The 20,430-nt window shown below is 41.2% G+C and overlaps 2 protein-coding genes across 2 annotated transcripts in view; one reads left to right on the top strand and one right to left on the bottom strand.

Annotated features, from left to right (window-relative positions):
- Nucleotides 1–1,183, bottom strand: part of LOC126356186 (cylicin-1-like) — a 71,431-nt gene extending 70,248 nt beyond the window's left edge. The window contains exon 1 of the mRNA XM_050006964.1: nt 892–1,183. Within this exon, the coding sequence (XP_049862921.1) occupies nt 892–1,071 (180 nt within the window). The 5' untranslated portion in view covers nt 1,072–1,183. The remainder of the gene's footprint in view (nt 1–891) is intronic.
- A 134-nt stretch (nt 1,184–1,317) lies between these two features.
- Nucleotides 1,318–20,430, top strand: part of LOC126356185 (brefeldin A-inhibited guanine nucleotide-exchange protein 1) — a 202,260-nt gene continuing 183,147 nt past the window's right edge. Inside the window, exons 1-2 of the mRNA XM_050006963.1 lie at nt 1,318–1,765; nt 2,048–2,229. Coding sequence (XP_049862920.1) covers nt 1,642–1,765; nt 2,048–2,229 — 306 coding nt within the window. The 5' untranslated portion in view covers nt 1,318–1,641. The remainder of the gene's footprint in view (nt 1,766–2,047; nt 2,230–20,430) is intronic.

The following is a 20,430-nucleotide window of genomic DNA, read 5'->3' as shown; positions in this document are numbered from 1 at the left end:
GTCTGAAGATGGTCTTGCGATGACAAAGTGGTTGCCAGAAAAATAAACACGATTTGTGATGTAGGCATTGTTTTAGTTAAAATGCAACACTCGGAGAAATACTTTACAATATTGCTAACATAGATAAATGGATTATATAAAAAAATACAATCCTCTGGAAAGGTAAACTCAATCAGGAACTTTGATGTCTATTCATCATATAATAATTTAAAGGTGATGAGATATCTAAATCAGAGCAAGAGGCACTCATTTGCACAGTACAGTGAAATAAGCAAATTTCGGTGAGTAAACCACTTACAACACTTACCACCTGCTAGGTTTCTCCACTAACACTACACAAATTAAAACACTAATTGTTATTACATTACATCAACAAAACAGATATAAAATAAGTAAAATAGATAGGAAATTAAACTGCCATTACAAAGTTGCATTATGGAGTAATTACAGAATAATCGCTCCTCACAGTTTTCCTCGTTGTAGTGCCTGTCCACTTCGGATGTGCAAATGGTGCAATATATTCTCTTTTTTGTATCAGAACTACTAATAAATATACAAAAATACATTTACAATGGAGAGTGAGGGGAAACTGTTTCATTCACAATCACAAAGTGTAGACAGACTGACAAATACTTAATTCTCTCGGTGCAGAAATCTTCATAAATAGCTATACTTACAAACAGGAGACTGTGAGGTCACAAGGAATAAAGCAATTTCAATTTTGGATAGAAGTCTACACAATAAAAGAGCCACATTGCTTTGCTAGACACAACCATATTGCAACGTGGAAAGTAGTTACTCTTTTCAAACCAGCAAATCAGTTTAATAAAGATGAAGTGCAGGTCTGTCAGCGAGATGCAAGTATTAAATTAAGTAATAATGAAACTGCACCTTGTCCTTTGGCTTCTTTTTCTTGCCAGATGGTTTTCGCTCATCGATAATATGGGAGAGCTGATCAAAATTTGGTTGCTCAGCTGACTTAAATCCGAAAGCAAACACTAAAACAGCACACAGCAACACAAACCCGACAGGGATGGCATACTGTGTATTTAATACTTCGGAAAGCTCCATCACATTGGCTCTCTTCGCTACACAACAACGCTTCTCCACGCGTCCACTGTGCCAACTACTCTACATACAGATGTTATGACGCGTTCTGACGTACCCTTCTGGTGTTGACGTAGCAAACAAAGATCTTACTTAAGCGTACATTGGTCTCAGGTCTCAGAAGTTAAATGTGCTGCGCGACTATAAATCACATAATATTTGGTTTCTGTACAGCTACATAGCGCAAGGTAAATCTGCTATAATTTTTTCGTAGATGTCATAACAGTAGGAAGGAAAAGTTCTGTATTACAACTCATTACTATTTACGTACACGAAATGTTAATTATCTTTTTTACCATTTTAAATTAGGTTATTTTACCTGCCAATGTACAGAATAAATTATAGCTTATTCAGAACTGTATCTATACCCAAATATGTTTACCATCGATGTATTCTGCTGACCATGGATCGATAGTTGCCTCTTGCTGTATCGCAACATATCCTGTGTTGATTGATTAGAATAATGGCGTTGTGGACTGACGGGAGTGAGTGTTGTTGACGCGCAGAATGTAGTTAGTGAACGTGTACACAACGATGCAAAAGAATTTAAAAACAAAGGAAATGTTCATTGTGCGAGCCTTGGAAAAGATCCTGAGCGACAAGGATATAAAGCGGTCGCACCACTCTCAGTTGAAACGAGCTTGTGAGGTGGCATTAGGTAAAAATGCATATTTATTTAACGTAGACATCACATACATTGTTTGTTTCTAAAAGTATACTCTCAGGTGCTGCATAATTGTGTACAGTTTTTCGTTTCCTCGGTATAAATTGCTAAATGAGTTGGGTTAACCAGATTGTTGTATCCTCTTCGTGTTGGAAGGATGACGTTTATGCTGAAACTTTTTAAAAGACGGGATTCTCCATATTTCCCTTCAAAGTCTGTTCAAATATTTCTTCATCTGTAGTGCATATCACTGTAAGAAGTCTTTTGAAATTACAGAAGAAATAAAGAACGAGCTGAAAGATGGTGGTCAAGTGGACCCCACTTCTTCTTCGGCACTCCCATTACCAAAGAATGATGCCGCTAATGTTATTACAGCTGAGAAGTACTTCCTCCCATTCGAACTGGCATGCCAAAGCAAGGCGTCAAGGATTATTGTGACAGCTCTTGACTGCCTTCAGGTAAGTGTGGAGTGTTGATTCTTATTTATATAATTAATTACATTAAGAGTTGATTTTGTGTACTTTACTTTAAAGTACCGACACATCTTGAGACAAATTCATGATAAAGTACACTGTTACCCTTATATGTTGTAATTGTAGTATAATGTATATATGTTCCAGTGATGAAACACTACTGTGACTAATCACATTTAAATAACCTCCCAGGAATATTAGGAACTTGGCTACATAGTTTACAGTACAAGTTTTCAAAGAAATATTAGGCAAATGGGACTGGTAAGACTAGATCTCACCATAACATACAACATGTCAGTAATAAAATAGAGCCCATGTTTTAGAGTGTACGAGAAAGCAGAGCATGAAGTACTTCTCCCGAAATGTAACTTTATGCTGCAATCAGTGGTGGCTGTTGTTTAAGAGCACTTGAACACCCTAACTTTTGACACCTTGCAGCTTTATTGCTTATTTTTCTTTGAATGTTGTTAAACATAACGTAAATGTGGTAATCTGAAATACACAGCACAAAATCTACCAGGCTGTGCTGCATTACTTCTCTATACTCTCAAAAATGTGGCATCAGGGTATCAACCACAGTTTAAGTTGTCCCTGTTTTAAGGAGTCTATTCTGTGTGCGTAACTGGCATGACATAATTGCCTTTCAGGCCAAATAAAAATGGATTTCATTAAGAACATGCACAGTTTGTGGCATGCTCAGCTAGCTTTTACCACTCAACTGCAGGTTAATGTCGATGCCACTAGGTGGTAGCACACTGCAGCAGACTTTTATCCCTGTTCACTTGGCATAAGCCCTGCTAGATGCTAGCACATTCCTCAGATATGCCAATTCACTCACAGACCTGGTTTGTGGGATTGTGAATGAGACACAGTACATTAAGTTTTGGATTTTATCAGACAGTAATTCATTTGAGGTGCTGAGAACCGTACAGCACATCATTGTTGATTGTGAGACTGTAGCATTTATTCATGCTTCTGACATCTGGTGGTCTTTTGGTTTATCTGGTGTATTTGTGGTGTAGGACAGAATTGTACATATTTATAAACATTTACGAAAAGCTCTCTCACTAGTTTCTCTGATACCCACTTAAATGTGGGGTTGAAGACAGTGTGCTTTTGACCCCTATGGCCCCCAGCACTTAATTTGTATTCTAGTCAACTGACCTTGTTGGTAAATAGTACTACTAGAATTTAATCATTTACGCAAGCAGCAGTTTGTATTTGGAGTTGGTTGTTTATTGTGCAGGAATTGGCTTTGTTGTGCAATGTCAATGTGAATTCTTTTGTATCTTTTTTATTTGCTTGCAACAAAGAAAATTACCAGGAAAAGTTAGCTGCAAATGAATTAGGACCACCCAGACCAGATCAGTTGTCTAAAAAAGAGACAAAACCAAATAAGCTTGACTACAAGCGAACGTTTAACTCCTAAGTGTATAATAAGCATAAGTTGTTGTGTGAGTGCAACACAAGAATGTCTGATTTTCAGTCCAGAAGTTAATTCCTTAACTAATACAGGTAGTAGACATCTTATATACTTTCTCGACACAATAAAAAGCATGAAAACTCCCACTTAACCCTTTAACTGCTCTGGTCGTGTTAACGCACACGCCTTTGTACTTGTCCCTGTGTACTCTGAACGTGTTTAAGCGCACCACCAGTCCTTCTACCTGGTACTCTGAACGTGTCTATACCTAGACACATTTAGAGTACCGGGTAAAAGTACTGGTGGTGCACGTAAACACATTCAGAGCACACGGGGATAGGTACAAAGGCACGCCCATTAACACATACAAGCCGTTAAAGGGTTAAACAAAAATACAAAACAGAGAAGCTTAAACATTATTTTGTTCTTGCCAGAATCTGTGCTTAATTATGTACAAAACAAGAAAATTCCATGAAAACTATTCTTTCTTTTTTCAAGCAAGTTATGCTTATTATTACTGAATTTAAAAATTTGTGAACACCCAGAACGTATACCTATGAGCGTCACTGGCTGCATTGTTTGAGAATGTATTAATAACATTGAATCAAAGCTGTTCAGAAAAATCTGATACACATTTGGCTATTACTATTCTGTATTGTACAAAACAAACTTTGACAATATCACAGATTTGATTGCAGCAACAGTTTCGTAATTACTGCTTTTAGAGAGGCTGTATCCGTTCATAAAAAAACTGGATTCATCTAACTAACAAAATTTACAAGTGTGAAATACATACAGCAAATTTGGTTACCTACAACTTGCATATAAGCTAGACAGCAGTTATGCGAGTTGGACACAAATGGGAGACGGTGCGGCAAGTTTGTGGCCCATCCCTCATTTTATTCAATTTGATCATAGAGAAAGTAGTAAAGGAAACCATGAAGAACTTTGGAAAGGGAATTAAAGTTCAGGAAGAAGAAATAAAAAGTTTTGAGGTTTGCTGATAATGTGGTAACTCTTTGAGACAACAAACAACTTAAGCACACTCCCATCACATTGATGCGACCACAGCCTATGTTCGATGTCAACACGCAGTAACCACTCACAGACGGCTGGTGGCAGCATCAGCATTGGAGGGTATATAATGCTTATAGAGGGGAAAATTGAGCTATTTATCTGACGTCCAAAATGGCATGATTATTGGCTTTTGAGCCATTGAGGGCATTTCAGGAATACCTAGGTTCATGCAGCACTGTGGTTAAAGTATACCGAAAACCAGCGCCTAGGCAATTTTGGTGCATCATGGGCCATAGATCATAGGGTTAAGCAGTGGCTGCATAGGTGTGTTTGTGCGAATAAATGTGCAACTGTCGAGAATCTGGCCATCCTAGTGAACCAAAGGACTACCAACAGTATCTCCTAAGCTACCCTTCAGCAAATGTCACTGCGTATGAGCCTCCTCAGCAACTACCTGGGTCATACACATGTGTTTATTGAACAGCGAAGGCTGAAATTTTCATGCCAGTACTGCAACTGTACATCCACTGAGTATTGACAGGTGGCCTTTTCAGATGACTTACATTTTATGCTCTATTGGACAGATGGCAATTGACATGTCTGGCGTGAAACATTGGAAAGCAAACACCTTACAACAGGTATGGTCTAGGGAATATTGCCATGGCATTCCATGGGTGATCTCGTCATTCTGGAAGGCACAATGGATCAGCACAAGTATGCATCTGTTCTGGAGGTCCATGCCTACTCCTACATGCAGTTTGCTTTTCCTTGGCATGATAGCAGACAACAGCAGGATACTGCTGTGTGTCACACAGCTCACAGTGTACTTGCCTGGATCAAAGAACACCAGAAAGAGTTTACTGTACTCCACTGGTCGCCAAATTCTATGCTTTTAAATCTGTGGGACCAACTTGATTTCAAGATGTTTGTGCCATGAAGCCTCAGTTGAGAACCTTAGTGCAGCTGCCCATGGCACTGGAATCAGTGTGGTTCCACATTCTTGTAGGTACCTCTTAAAGCCTCATTGACTATCTTCCTGTGTGACTGGCAGTGATCCGGGTTGCAAAGGGTGGATATTAGGCTTTTTTACAAGTGGTCAGAGTAATGTGTGAGGACAGTGTACATGATCAGTTGAATGGAATGTATAGTGTCTTGAAGAAAGGTTATAAAAAGAACATCAGCAACATTTAAAAAAATAACTGAATGTAGTTGAATTACTGATGCTGAGGGCATTAGATTAGCGAGGTCAGCTGAACGTTTCAGTACAGGATGTTGGCTTGGCTTCATCATCCATTGATGAAATGACATCACATATAGGAAAACAGTGAGAACACAACATTGACAATATTTTTTTAGATTTGTATTTAGTCTTGTGGTGTAGGATGGGATGCAGGCTGATCTGTAGCAGAGCTCAATGTTGAGGTTAGGTTGGAAGGTGACTGGTTATGAATGAAACTAACAAATCTTAATACAGAAGCTTAGATATGATGACATACTTATCTATGGTGTAGCCTGAGGTGTACATTATGTTGAAAGGTGACCGTTTTCTTGTAAGCTCATAAAGCTGTATCAAATGCTTCACTTCATCCAATTTGCAGATGAGATATAATACAGAGTGGCGCACATAAAACCGGCCCCAGCACCCAGCACTAAAAGGAATGTGAATGAAGAAAATAAACGTACATCATTGCTTTCTTACATTTTATTGTACAGTTTCGTTATTAACTATGTAATTAAGTTTAAGTAACAGATTTACTTTTATTGGTTTAATAAGCATATTTTAGAAAGGAATTTAAAGTCTGTGTTCAAATTTTTTTGTACATGTCAAAGCATGTTAAGGATAACACTTTCCAGTACTCTTTGAGGAATGTTCGAAATTTCTTCACATGTGTTGTTTTTTAACGTGTCAAGTGTTCTGGGATTGTTGCGGTAGACTCTAGCCTTTACAAATCCCCATAGGTAAAGGTCACATGGTGACAAGTTTAGAGTGTAGGATGGCCACAAGCCCTTACTAATGGTCCTCTCTTCTGCAAAATCAGTATGTATATGAGCTAAGGACAAATCCGATGCATGAGAAGTTACCCCAATTTGCTGGAAATATGCACAACATTGTTCGTTTGGAGTTAAGAGCCCCAAATTCATTGTAGAGTTGCAAGTAAACGTGTGTGTTGACAGTTTCATTGAATAACTATGGCATGATAATTCTGCTACCAGATGCAGCACACCATACACCAATTTTTAAATCGTGTAATGGCTTTTGCAGTATGCCATGGGGATTCTCTGTAGCCCAGTGACTTGTGTTTTGTGAATTAACGTAAACCCGACAGGTGAAACCAAGCTTCATGCATCAAAAATAGGAGGAACTGATCAAGATGTCCCCCAGCGACATTTTCCAGCAATGGAGTAAGGCATGACAATGAAGTACATGGTATATAATGACTAGTTTCCGTATGAACTATTCACACGTTACTGCTGTTGGAAAGTGGCAAAGAAACTGACATGTTAGTAATGCTACTCATGCTCGTTTGCAGTCCGGTTCAGGCCAGTTTTATGTGGGCCACTCTGTATTAGAAGAGTTTTGTTATTTGGGTAGCAAAACAGGTCTAACATGAAGGCAAAAGTAAACAGATATAAATTGCGGATTGCTAATAACAAGGATACATTAAGATTGAATATAAATTTTGGCATTGAAATATCTTTTCTGAAAGTATTTACGTGGAATGTAGCCTTATGTCCAAATGAAATGTAGAGAACAAAAGGATAAGTGAAGTTTCTGAAAAATTTTAATTACAGGAGAATGCTGACACCATTGTGTATCACATGAAGTAATCATAAGAACAAGATATAAAGATATTAGAGTGCATACAGAGACTTGTACACAGCAAGTTTTGGTAAAAGTCTGGAAGAGGGCCAGTGGTGTACTTAAGTGTTTCATGCAGAAATGTTGTCAAAGCATGCCATGAGGTGTGGTGGGAACAGGTGTGTCAGCTGTTAGTGTTATGCAGACAATGAGAGAGCAGCAGGCAAGCGACGTGTTTCAAAGTAGTACATTCGGAAGAAAGGGCGAAACACTGCTGTAAAACTGGATGACAAATTTAATTGTTCCTTGTTTGAGCCTCATCTATTTAAACTGTACTAGTATCTGCAAACCAAGGACAGCATTGCAACCCATGATGTATTTGAAAAAGGAGTGAAATATTTTTCTGCTCTGTGTTGTTACACAATGGATCTGTGCAAGCACACTGTGTAAATGGATCAACGTTCTTTAATGAAATCATGGTAGAAGGTAGGTGGAGCAATATTTTTTAATTAAATCATGGGAGAAGGTAGATGGAGCAATGTGACTCTGTTAATAAAAACTGACCCACCTACATTCTTCCATGATTTAATTAAACATTGATCTACTTAGTGTGCTCATGCATATTGATTGCACAGTCTTTTCACCACCAAATTTGATACATTTTCGCATCCCTGCAATTAATCCTTGAGACATGCACCTACAGACGATGTCACCACGCGGAACTAAATCACTTAATCAGTCCACTTTATAGAACTCGCTGCCATACTCATAAAATATTTTTCTTCAAACTCCTTAATATACTGAAAATAGTAAACAAGACAATGGTTTCAATTTCAGTGCTAAAAATACACTACCTCTCTTCTCACCTCACGTTCATTATGTCAAAGAATCATCCCACTAGCCACACAAAAACGACATGTTACCAGCCTTTGAGCAGTAGATAAGCACCACCATAAATGTTGCTGGCCCTAATCTAGGCTTAACCCAATTTTTCCCTCACTCAACATATTGTAGAACAGGAAATCATTAATATTGGTACCCAGTACCCTTATCACACACAGTTAAGTGGCTTTGAGAGGATATACATATGCAAAAATTGGACCATTACAGCAGGTGACCATTGAAGAGATTCTGAATCAAACCAAGGAGAAACAAGCTTGAGGCAAAACATCCAAAGGTGTCAAGAAATAGTTTATTTGGTAATGCATGGAAGTGTGGGGCTAAAAATTGTAAAGTGAGACTAAGGCCCGAATACGATAATTAGATTCATGTGAATGTAGGTCGTTGTATTTATGCAGAAATACAGAGACATGCATAATATAGATCAATGTGGAGAACTGCAACAAACCAGCTTTTGGACTGAAGACAACAACAATAATGCTGTTGACAAAAGCTCATTGCTAGCACATACTGGGAAAAAAGTCAGTCACACTACATCTATCCCTACTGTAAGCTAAGCAGTTACTTTGTCTTATTATCCAACGAAAGCCCAATGATTTTTCTCCTCAGGTGGCAATGCTATCTTTTCTACACCTGGAGAAGCCAGAAATGCAACTAACACCATATGTTTCTTTGTTAAAAGTGGAGAATTGTAGTGTAACAAATGTTTAGCATCAATCAGAGATGATGTGTATTGGCTTTTATCTCAGGATCTTCAGCCAGTGGTCATTTAGTGATTTTTCTTTCACCAACTCAAGGGGGCTAGCATTTTCTCCAACAGCAATGGAGGGTGAATCTGTGACAATACTGGTTACCGATGCTAGTGAAATATTGGAAAAACCACTTAATGACCAGTGGTTGAAATTTCCAAGACGAATGTCAACAGGCAACATGTTAAGAAGTGACCACAAAAGCCTCTGCAATTTCAGACAATCAGATGTTGATAAACACTAATGTTTAGCAGTATTACTGACTACTGCTTCTTTTCCAACACTCTGATGCTTCCAAATACTCATTTTGTGAATGAAAACACTTACATTGAGAAATCAAGGCTAACATGAATTGAAATGTTGAAAACCATTTTGACAACTTGTCATCCGGCAACCTAATGTAGACCTAGTCTTACACTACAGATCAGTATGTCACTACAACCCATGTTATATATATATAGACACAAAAGAAATATTGTCAGTGTTCTACTCTCGTATCTGTTTGTGCAAGTATAACAGCCTCCTTCTACATGTGGGAGCTGGATTTGGCTGTGCCTGTGGTTTGTGCCACATAACCTAGTCATAGTAGAGTTGACCCAAGCCTGTTATGGCATCTTACAAGGTAAGACATCGGTCCCGATAGCTGAGTGGTCAGCGTGATGGAATGCCACACAAAGGGGCCCCGGTTTGATCCCAGCAGCGTCGGAAATATTCCCTGCTCAGGCACTGGGTGTTGTGTTGTCATCATCATCATCATCTCATCCCCAGTGTCACACAAGTCACCAAAGTGGCGTCAACTAAAAAGACTTGCACTAGGCGACCAGCCTACTCGACGGGAGGCCCTAGTCACACTACATTTCATTTCATAAGGGGTGATTACTTCCCCATTTTTCCTCAGTCTGAGCGTTTACTCCATCTCTGATGAACTCGTTGTATACTGCACATTAAACCTACAGACCTCAAGTGAATGGTACTGGAGCAAATGAGATGTTTTTAGAGGAAAAAAGTCTCAGTCGCGCTGACTCTCTTAGTGATTGCAGCAAATGCACCCAGCAGAGAAAATGATTCAAACACTATTAGACAAACTGCTGCTCACACAACAGTTGGGCAAGCTGGAGCATTCAGGAATAGGGACATGAGTAAGCAGTCAAGGAGGCTTATAGAGGACACAACATGACACAAAGCACCATTCTCATGCAGGCTGTCATCTTCCTGTTGCCACAGAGATCCATGTAACTGGGAGAAGAGGAGGGGCAGGTAGCTAGAAATTATAAATTGCAACTGTTTGAGCTAATTATTTGGCATTTCTCATAGCAGGCGCACCTACAGGTTGAAGTCACCCTGAACCACCTCCTCGCATTCGGGAGGACGACGGTTCAATCCCGCGTCCGGCCATCCTGATTTAGGTTTTCCGTGATTTCCCTAAATCACTCTAAGCAAATGCCGGGATGATTCCTCAGAAAGGGCACGGCCGACTTCCTTCCCCATCCTTCCCTTATCCGATGAGACTGATGACCACGCTGTCTGGTCTCCTTCCCCAAACCAACCAACCAACCAACCAACCTGAACCACCTCAGATTGTGATACTTCCATTAACACACAGCTTCATATGTTGGCTGGAGGTCCTTCCGGTATGTGATCTCCATAGCATGCAAAACAGTTTTTTCAAACACGTATGTTTTATTTTGACAAAAGGGAAGAAACAAATTTATGTAAGGTCCCACCCTCCATTTTAGTTCTCCCCAGTGGTATCGCAGTTCTTTCGTTAGTTCGTATCTGGCACGCACAGGACCCTGATCTATTGTGGCCCAGTTGTCCTTCCCGGGCTGCATTTCCTTCCCTGTTCCCCTTCCTCCCTTTTCTCACTCATCCCCCACTGGCCCCTCCTTTCCCCCCTGTTGATATTCTTACTTATGCAACCTGGCTAACCACCTGGTTTGTATTCCTTCCAGTTTTTGTTCCCCTTGCGCGTTTTGTTTCATCATTCCTTTTTGACCCCCCCCCCCCCCCCCTTTGAGGTTTGACTTGACCTCCACTTTTAAATTTTCTCTCCATAGTATGAGCAATTTGGGAAATAACTCCCTCCTTGTTGTCTATGGTGTGGATTACTTTCGCCTCTTCCTTTCTTGCCATGGCCCACCCTCCTCCCCCCACCCACGCCACTAGGTCACTAGTGCATGTGGTGGAAATGTTGTGTACCCGTCTGGCTGAACCCCCTGTTAACACATGGATCACACTTTTGATATCTGAGCTGTAAGCCCCCCCCCCCCCCCCCCCCCCCCATGTATGGCTAGGAACGGTTGCTTGTCATTCCGGAGCATCAGAATGCCTGACAGTGGCTGCCCAGCCAAACCGCCCTTATAGTGGCTGAGTGACGCCCATGGCGAGAGCCCCTGATTGGAGTGGGTGATATCCAGGGTGGATGCCTTGTGTATGAAACATATTAAGCTCCAAAATACTGACCATTCTTCTACAGCCATCTCTTCTGTTGGTGATGGATCATTTAATGCTGCTTTTTATGACCCTGTGGCCTTCCCGTACCTCACTACACCCTGCGAGGAGGGCCAGGCTTGTTGTCTTGGGGTGAAACACTATCCCCCAACTTGGTCTGCACTAGGACTGACAGGAACATGTCCGTTGCCACCAAGCTGTTATTTTATGTGGAAATTATGGAATACACATTTGGTGAAGTGGAATCTCTCAGGTTTGCTGTTTACCAAAATTACTCCTGCCGTCCAGTCTGCAGCCCTTCATCCTTGTGACCATTGTGGCGATATCCCGGTGTCCATTATTCTTCACCAGTCTTTGAGTATGGTTCAGGGGGTCATTTTTCATAGAGATCTCAGCCCTCAAACTGATGAGGAACTCTGGGCCAGTCTGGAACAACTTTCATTTTGTTCGGTGTGTTTGGTTTGGTGATAAGAACAATCAGATAGATACCTGTGCCTTTAGCCTGCCATTTGAGGAAGATACCTCCTGGAAAAGATTAATGTTGTGTGTTATCGGTGTGACATGAAGCTTATGTCCTCCACCCATGAGGTGTTTTCTGTGATTGTATTTTGGGTACATGTCCTCCCATTGTACAATGGACCCCCTATACAGTGAATGTAGCATCAACTTTGAGGGGAGCTCCTGTGTTCCACCACCCATGTGTATTAATTGTCACATCCATTAGTCTCCATGCTCACCATATTGCCCAGCTTATGAGAAGGAAAAGAAGATACAGGAGTATTAGTCCTCTGATCATTACACCCTGTGCATATGCCCTCTAACTGTGCCCCCTCCTCCTTACTACAGTCCCATCCCCCTTCCCCTTCCTCTGTGGTTCCCACACCCTCCCCTACAGTTGCCACTCCCTCTACCCGGCTAGAGAAGTGTCCCCCTTCTTTGACACCTGCCGGCAATGGGGCTTTCTCCCAGGATCCCTTCCCTGCAGCACTTCCTGGGCTGGAGCTTGCTGCCACAACTCGGCCGCAGTATGGCAAACTGAAAAAGAGTGAAAGTTTGAGAGAGAGAGAGAGGTGATATATGTGTGTGTGATCAACCCTTTCCCTCAAAAGTATTTCTGTTCTTCATACCTCCTCTGTGTTACCACAGATAATGTGTCACTGATCTCATTTGTACTAAGATTGCAGTACAGGTGCATATTTCCTTCCACCTGTGATGGAGCAAGCTGGGATAATTTTTCTTCCCCTGTTGTTTTGCCATCTGCCTCCTTAAAATTCATTTTGTTCTTAACTAATTACCATTAACATACACGAGTGTAATCTGAATTTTCATAAAAGAGAAAGGTTGGCCCTCATATTTAAAGAATATAACACCAGATCTAATTTTGTGCTTAGTTTTATGTACATGATTGATTTTCTAATTTATTTCGACTATTCCTAGTGGGTATCTTTTATTACAGGGTGAAATCGATAATTGTTTTGCAACTTAGTCTGTTGTTGACATGTAAACAAATGTAAACTCTGTACTAATTATAAACATTTGGAGGAACAGCTAATAGCATTCTTAAAAGATTTATTTGGCTCTATTCAAAATTAATTACAAAGTAATTAACAGTTTAGTCAAAAGTATTGTTTGCATAACGATATTTGTTAATTTCATGATTTAAACAAATAGTTCGGCCTAATTCTTATAGTAGAAGAAACTGTTAAAAAGGCACAAGTTTTCGATGTATTCAGTTAATTTAATGAGTTATGTTTTAATTGTAATTTTTGTAAATTTAACTTCAAACAATCTGTAGTTTCAGTACCGATTATAGTGAGGATATATAAGGGCCTGATTTTTGGTCTTGAGGCAGTCAGTCCACTGCCAAGTTTCAGATGAGAAACCTGTGTTGGTTAGAACAACAACAATGCTTCAACTTAACTGTGAAATAATTGTTAAACAATAAGGCTGTGTGTTGAAACAATGACAGTGTCTGCTCCATACGTACCCTCCTATTCTTCAAGAACTGTGAACTTTGTGGCTAGGTTTTTACTGCTGATGTTCAATAGTAAACTATTGTAGCAGTATGTGGAGGTTTGCCTGCAAACTGTTAATGAGGCTTATGGAAAGTTAAAACAATCTTGCACTGGCCATATATAGCTGTGTATTATTGGTGGGTTGTGAACAGTGAAAGTAACCTACTGTGGAATGAAACTGTGCACCTGTCAGCTTACATTATTTGAATTAGTCAGTGTTGTACTTCCACACCCCATTTTTTAGCCAGTATCACAACGCAATACGTCGACAGAGAGAACAACAAATCAATAAATAAAGTGGGCAAACTGTCACACACCACCTATAGTGGAATGGATAAGTTCTAATAAAAGTTCACCAAGCCGCAGTCTTCTGTATTTGTTGTCCCCTGTGCAGAAAACAGCACATATGTCATGAATACATAATCTTGGGGCTGTAAGTAGCTCTTAGCAAGGAACTGTGTTTTAGATATGATTAAAGTTCTGTTCATTTTGTTTAGACGAGATGCCACTCACTTTTTGTTGGCAGAACACAAGAAACTGCACAATTACATTCCACTTTAGAGTCACAAATCCTTTCCATTCTTCAATTACTGTAATTACAATCACACTGTTCTCACCTAGACATTGCAAGTTAAGTATTAACTGATACTGCAGCAAACAAAATGTCTCTCACCTGAGGCTTCCCAACCATGCCCGACATTGAAAATTAAGTTTTACCTGATACCGCGACGGACAACATGTCCGTCCGCCGCAACTGCTGAATGAGCTCTCATCTTACAGCTGAACCAGTTCACCCGCCATCCATGTTAGGCACGATCCGAAGATCATCGAAGTGCTTTGTCTGCCTTTTAGTTTTGCATTTGTTTATTATTTTGCTGCTTATTAATACTTGTGAAGTAACAGAGTGATAGGACTTTAATTTGAAGTTCAAGTAAATACACTGTTCGCTGTTTAGTTTATCTAATGTTAATAATAGAAGATTATTCAGCAACTCCTCCCCCCCCCCCCCACCCCACCCCTCACTCCCTCCTCCTTGTGGATTTTAATGCCTGTCACCCTTTGAGGAGCAGAGCTTTTTCATGGGGTTGGGGCTTTTCATTGACCAGCTCTTGTGGACCACAACCTTTGCGTTCTTAATGGTGGTCCCTTACTCATTTTAGTGCTGTGTGTGGCACTTCCTCTGACAACGATCTTTCGCTCACTTCCTCTCCACTTCTTCCTTCCTTACACTGGTTGTCACACGATGATCTCAACACTAGTGACAAATTCCCTCCGATTTTCTCATACCCTACCCATCTCTCAATGGCAAGGTTACCCCTGTGGGCTTTCCATTGTTCTGATTGTCCTCTTTATACCCACCAGGCTTGCCTTTATACCTTATTTGTCAGGTTGTATTGAAGTAGTAGTTAGTGATCTCCCGGTAAGATAGTTGATGCTGCCAGCATTGCCAGTCCCTGCTCGATAGGCCCTATTCACTGCCCACAGTGGAGCATGGCCATTGCCACCACCATCCATGATTGTCATTGTGTTTTGCAACATATTAAGCAGCACATGTCATCTGCCAGTCTTATTACCTTTAAGCATCTTTGCGCGAAAACCCTTTACTTAATCAAACAAAGCAAGCTGGTGTGTTGAACGCTGTTTCCTCCCTTGGTCTTCTGTCCCTTCGTCACAGGTGTGGGCTTCATTCCTCACCTCCAAGGTTGCCAGCTGCACTCTTTTATTGTGGGTCTATCCCTTCCAGGTGGCATTTGTACAGATCCATCAGTTGTTGCAGAACACATTGCGACCCATTTTGGGATGGCATCAGCGTCTGCCTACTCCCTTGCCACCTCCCTTGTCCAGAGACAGTGGGCTGAAGCTTTTCACTTTAATTTTACATCGTGTCAGGCAGAATCCTGCGGTGAACCATTTACTGAATAGGAACTTATTCTGGTCCTCTCTTCTTCCCACAATTCAGCCCCTGGCCCTGATTCCATCCATAACCAGTTCCTGCAACACCTCAGCTCCTCCAGGTGTTTAATTGTATTTGGCTCCAAGACATTTACTCCTCTCAGTGGAGAGACAGTGTTGTGGTTCCTTTCCTTAACCTTCCAAGGATCTGTTGTTCCTTGATAGTTACTGGCCCATCGATCTGATCTGATCTGATCTGATCTGATCTGATCTGATCTGATCTGATCTGAGGGTTGGAACATGTGTCGGAAAGACAGATTAGACACTGTAGGAGATGGTGTCTTCATTACAGTTGACAAAAATATTATGTCTACTGAGGTTGAAGTAGAGTGTGATTGTGAAGTTATCTGGACACATTTAACAGGGTGAGGAGAAACAAAGTTAATTGTTTGGTGTTATTACCAGCCACCAGGTTCCACTGTGACAGTTCCAGAATCATTCAAAGGGAGTCTACACTCTATATCGCAGAAGTACCTGGGTCATGCTATATTAGTCAGAGGTGACTTCAGCCTGCCTGGTATAGACTGGGATGTCTATGGATTCATTACAGGTGGTACAGACAGCCGTCATGTGAATTACTTTTGAACACATTATCCGAAAACTGTCTTGAGCAGCTAAATCGACAGCCAATGCGTAATGGAAATATTTTAGATCTGGTAGCCACGAACAGAGCAGACCTCATCGACTGTGTCAGTGTTGAGACAGGGGTTAGTGATCATGATGTTGTCATTACAACTATGGTTATGAAAGTTAAAAAGGCAGTCAAGAACACTAGGAGAGTATTCTTACTAGAAAGAGCAGATAAGCAGTTGTTAACATCCCACTTAGTAAATGAATTGATCATTTACTTCCAGTACGATGGACGTGGAAGAATTATGGGCAAATTTTAAACACATTGTAAATCACGCATTGGAAAGTCTGTGCCGAAAAAGTGGGTTACGGACGGAAAAGACCCACCATGGTTTAACACCGCAATTCGGAGAATGCTCAGGAAGCAAAGACAGTTGCACTTGCGGTACAAGAAAGATCGGGAGAATGAGGAAAGGCAAAAGCTAGTAGAGATTCGTGTTTCTGTAAAAAGAACGATGCGCAAAGCATACAACCTCTACCACCGTCATACCTTAGCAAAAGATCTTGCGGAAAACCCAAGGAAATTCTGGTCTTACGTAAAATCGCTAAGTGGGTCGAAGGCTTCCATCTAGTCACTCACTGATCAGTCTAGCCTGGCAACAGAAGACAGTAAAACGAAAGCTGAAATTTGAAATTTAGCATTTGAGAAATCTTTCATGCTGGAGGATCGTACAAACATACCGCCGTTTGAGTCTCGTACAGATTCCCGTATGGAGGACATAGTGATAGACATCCCTAGGGTTGTGAAGCAGCTGAATGGGTTCAAAATAAATATATCACCAGGTCCTGATGGGATTCCAATTCGGTTTTACAGAGAGTACTCTACTGAATTGGCTCTTTACTTAGCTTGCATTTATCGCGGATCTCTTGCCTAACGTAAAGTCCCGAGTGACTGGAAAAAAGCGCAGATGACGCCTGTATATAAGAAGGGTAGGACGGATCCCCAAAATTACAGACCAATATCCTTAACATTGGTTTGTTGCAGGATTCTCGAACATATTCTCAGTTCGGATATAATGAATTTCTTTGAGACAGATAAGTTGCTGTCCATGCATCAGCACAGCTTTAGAAAGCATCGCTCGTGCGAAACACAACTCCCCCTTTTTTCATATATCTTGCGAACCATGGATGAAGGGTATCAGACAGATGCCATATTACTTGACTTCTGGAAAGCATTTGACTCGGTGCCCTACTGCAGACTCCTAATTAAGGTACGAGCATATGGGATTGGTTCCCAAATATGTAAGTGGCTCGAAGACTTCTTAAGTAATGGAACCCAGTACATGGTCCTCGATGGTGAGTGTTCATTGGAGGTGAGGGTATCATCTGGAGTGCCCCAGGGAAGTGTGGTAGGTCCGCTGTTGTTTTCTATCTACATAAATGATCTTTTGGATAGGGTGGATAGCAATGTGCGGCTGTTTGCTGGTGATGCTGTGGTATACAGGAAGGTGTCGTCGTTGAGTGACTGTAGGAGGATACAAGATGACTTGGACAGGATCTGTGATTGGTGTAAAGAATGGCAGCTAACTCTAAATATAGATAAATGTAAATTAATGCAGATGAATAGGAAAAAGAATCCTGTAATGTTTGAATACTCCATTAGTATTGTAGCGCGTGACAGTCAAGTCGATTAAATATTTGGGCGTAACATTGCAGAGCGATATGAAGTGGGTCAAGCATGTAATGGCAGTTGTGGGGAAGGCGGATAGTCGTCTGTGGTTCATTGGTAGAATCTTGGGAAGATGTGGTTCATCTGTAAAGGAGACCGCTTATAAAACACTAATATGACCTATTATTGAATATTGCTAGAGTGTTTGGGATCCCTATCAGGTCGGATTGAGGGAGGACATAGAAGCAATTCAGAGGCGGGCTGCTAGATTTGTTAATGTTAGGTTTGATCATCACGTGAGTGTTATGGAAATACTTCAGGAACTTGGGTGGGAGTCTCTGGAGCTGTTCTTTTCGTGAATCGCTACTGAAGAAATTTAGAGAACCAGCATTTGAGGCCAACTTACATTTCGCGGAAAGACCACAAAGATAAGAGAGATTAGGGCCCGTACAGAGGCATATAGGCAGTCATTTTTCCCTCGTTCTGTTTGGGAGTGGAACAGAGAGAGAATATGCTAATTTTGGTACGAGGTACCTCCGCCATGCACCGTATGGTGGATTGCGGAGTATGTATGTAGATGTATGTCCCTTGCAAGTTACTTGAACGCCTCGTGTTCCTTGTCTCAGTTTGGTTCTCAAATCTGAGGACCTTTCTCCTGCTTACCAGTGTAGGTTTTTGGTGGGATGGTCTCTGATGGTTCATCTGCTTTGATCGAAAACTGCAGTTTGGCAGACCTTTTTCAGGGCCGCCATCTTGTTATAGTTTTCTTCATTTTTTGTAAGGCCCACGACACAGCTTTGCACCATCACATCCTACTTAGACTCCAGGGGAGAGGCGTTGGGGCCAATTTTTATTCACAAGTTTGTGTCCCATCAGCCATTCAGAATTTGGGGTTGACATCATTTTCAGTCCTCTGCTGACCCAGGAGAATGGCATTTCACAGGGCTCCATATCAAGTGTCATTATTTTTCTTGTCACTATTAATGTTCTTTTTCTTGTCAATATTAATGGATTGCGGCCTCTTGTGGACCGTTAATCACACCTGCTCTGTATGTGGATGATTTCTGTATTTGAACTAGCTCCCACTCAGTGGCCTCTGCAGAATGACGGCTTCAGGATGCCATCTGGCGCGGTTCCACCAGGACACTCTCGCATGCTTTCAGGTCTCTCCCTTTAAGTCAAAGGTGGTGCATTTCTGTTGCTGTACCATAGTCCATTCGTATCCAGAGCTCTGCCTTGATGCCCAACACCTGATTGTAGTCTCCCAGTTCCATTTCTTGGGTCTTCTTTTTAGACAACAAGCTTACTTGGTTGCCCCATGTCCATCTTCTGAAAGTTTGATGTTTTCATAAGCTCAGTGTTTTTCGCATCCTTGTTCACACCTCTCAGGGCGTGGATTGTTCAGCCCTTCTCCACCTTTATCAGACATTACTTCTGTCTCATCTGGACTATGGTTGTCAAGTATATGGATCATCTGACCCTTCCACACTACTCTTCATGGACCCAGTTCACCATTGTGTTATTCGTTTAGCCACTGGTGCCTTTCACACTAGGGGGAAGTAACCTGCCCTCCAGGATTCCTATTGGAGTTTCATATTGTTTGAAGCAACCGGTAAAAAATCTAGCAGCCTGCCTCTGAATTGAAGTTGACCATTCGCCTTCCCTACCACAGTCCTCACATGCTCGTTCAATTTCATATCGCTTTGCAATGTTACACCCAGATATTTAAATGACTTGACTGTGTCAAGTAGGACACTAGTAGTACTGTAGCCAAATATTACAGATATGTTCTTCCAACTCATCTGCATTAACTTACATTTTTCCACATGTCTGTCATTTGTCACACCAACCAGAAATTTTGCCTGAGTCATGTTGTATCTTCCTACAGTTACTCAACTTCGGTACCTTGCTGTATACCACAGCATTGCCAGCAAACAGCTGCTGATTTGTGCCAACCCTGTCTGCCAAATCATTTATGTATATAGAGGATAATATCGGTCCTATCACACTTCCCTGGGGCACTCGTGATGATACCCTTGTCCCTGATGAACCTTTGCTGTCAAGAACAACATACTGGGTTCTGTTACTTATGAAGTCTTCAAGCCATTTGCGCATCTGTGAACTTACTCCATATGCTCTTACCTTCAGTAACAGCCTGCAGGGTGCATCATATCAAATGCTCTCAGGGACTCTAGAAGTATGGAATCTGCCTGTTGCCCATTGTTATAGTATTCCAGTTGAGGAAGGGCAACCCAAGTTTCACACGAGCAATGCCTTCTAAAACCATGATGATTCGCGAACGTTAGCTTCTCTGTGTCAAGAAAATTTGTTATATTCAAACGGAGAATATGATCAAGGGTTCTGCAGCAAATCAAAGTTAGGGATAGTGGTTTGTAATTTTGCAGGTCTGTTCTTTTATCCTTTGTATATACTGGAGTCTCCTGCACTTCTTTCCAGCCATTTGGGGATTTGCACTTGGTGAGAGATTTATGTTACATGCAAGCCAGGTAAGGGGCCAGTGCCATACAGTACCCTTTGTAAAACCAAAAGGGGATTCCATACAGACATGGTGATTTATTTGCTTTGAAATATTTCAGTTTCTCTATGCCAGCAATGCCTATTAATATTTCCGGTGGTCA

Source organism: Schistocerca gregaria, chromosome 3 (genome assembly GCF_023897955.1).
Source record: "Schistocerca gregaria isolate iqSchGreg1 chromosome 3, iqSchGreg1.2, whole genome shotgun sequence".
NCBI lineage: Eukaryota > Metazoa > Arthropoda > Insecta > Orthoptera > Acrididae > Schistocerca > Schistocerca gregaria.
Note: the sequence above shows the minus strand (reverse complement) of the source record. Positions and strands in the feature narration are given on the sequence as shown.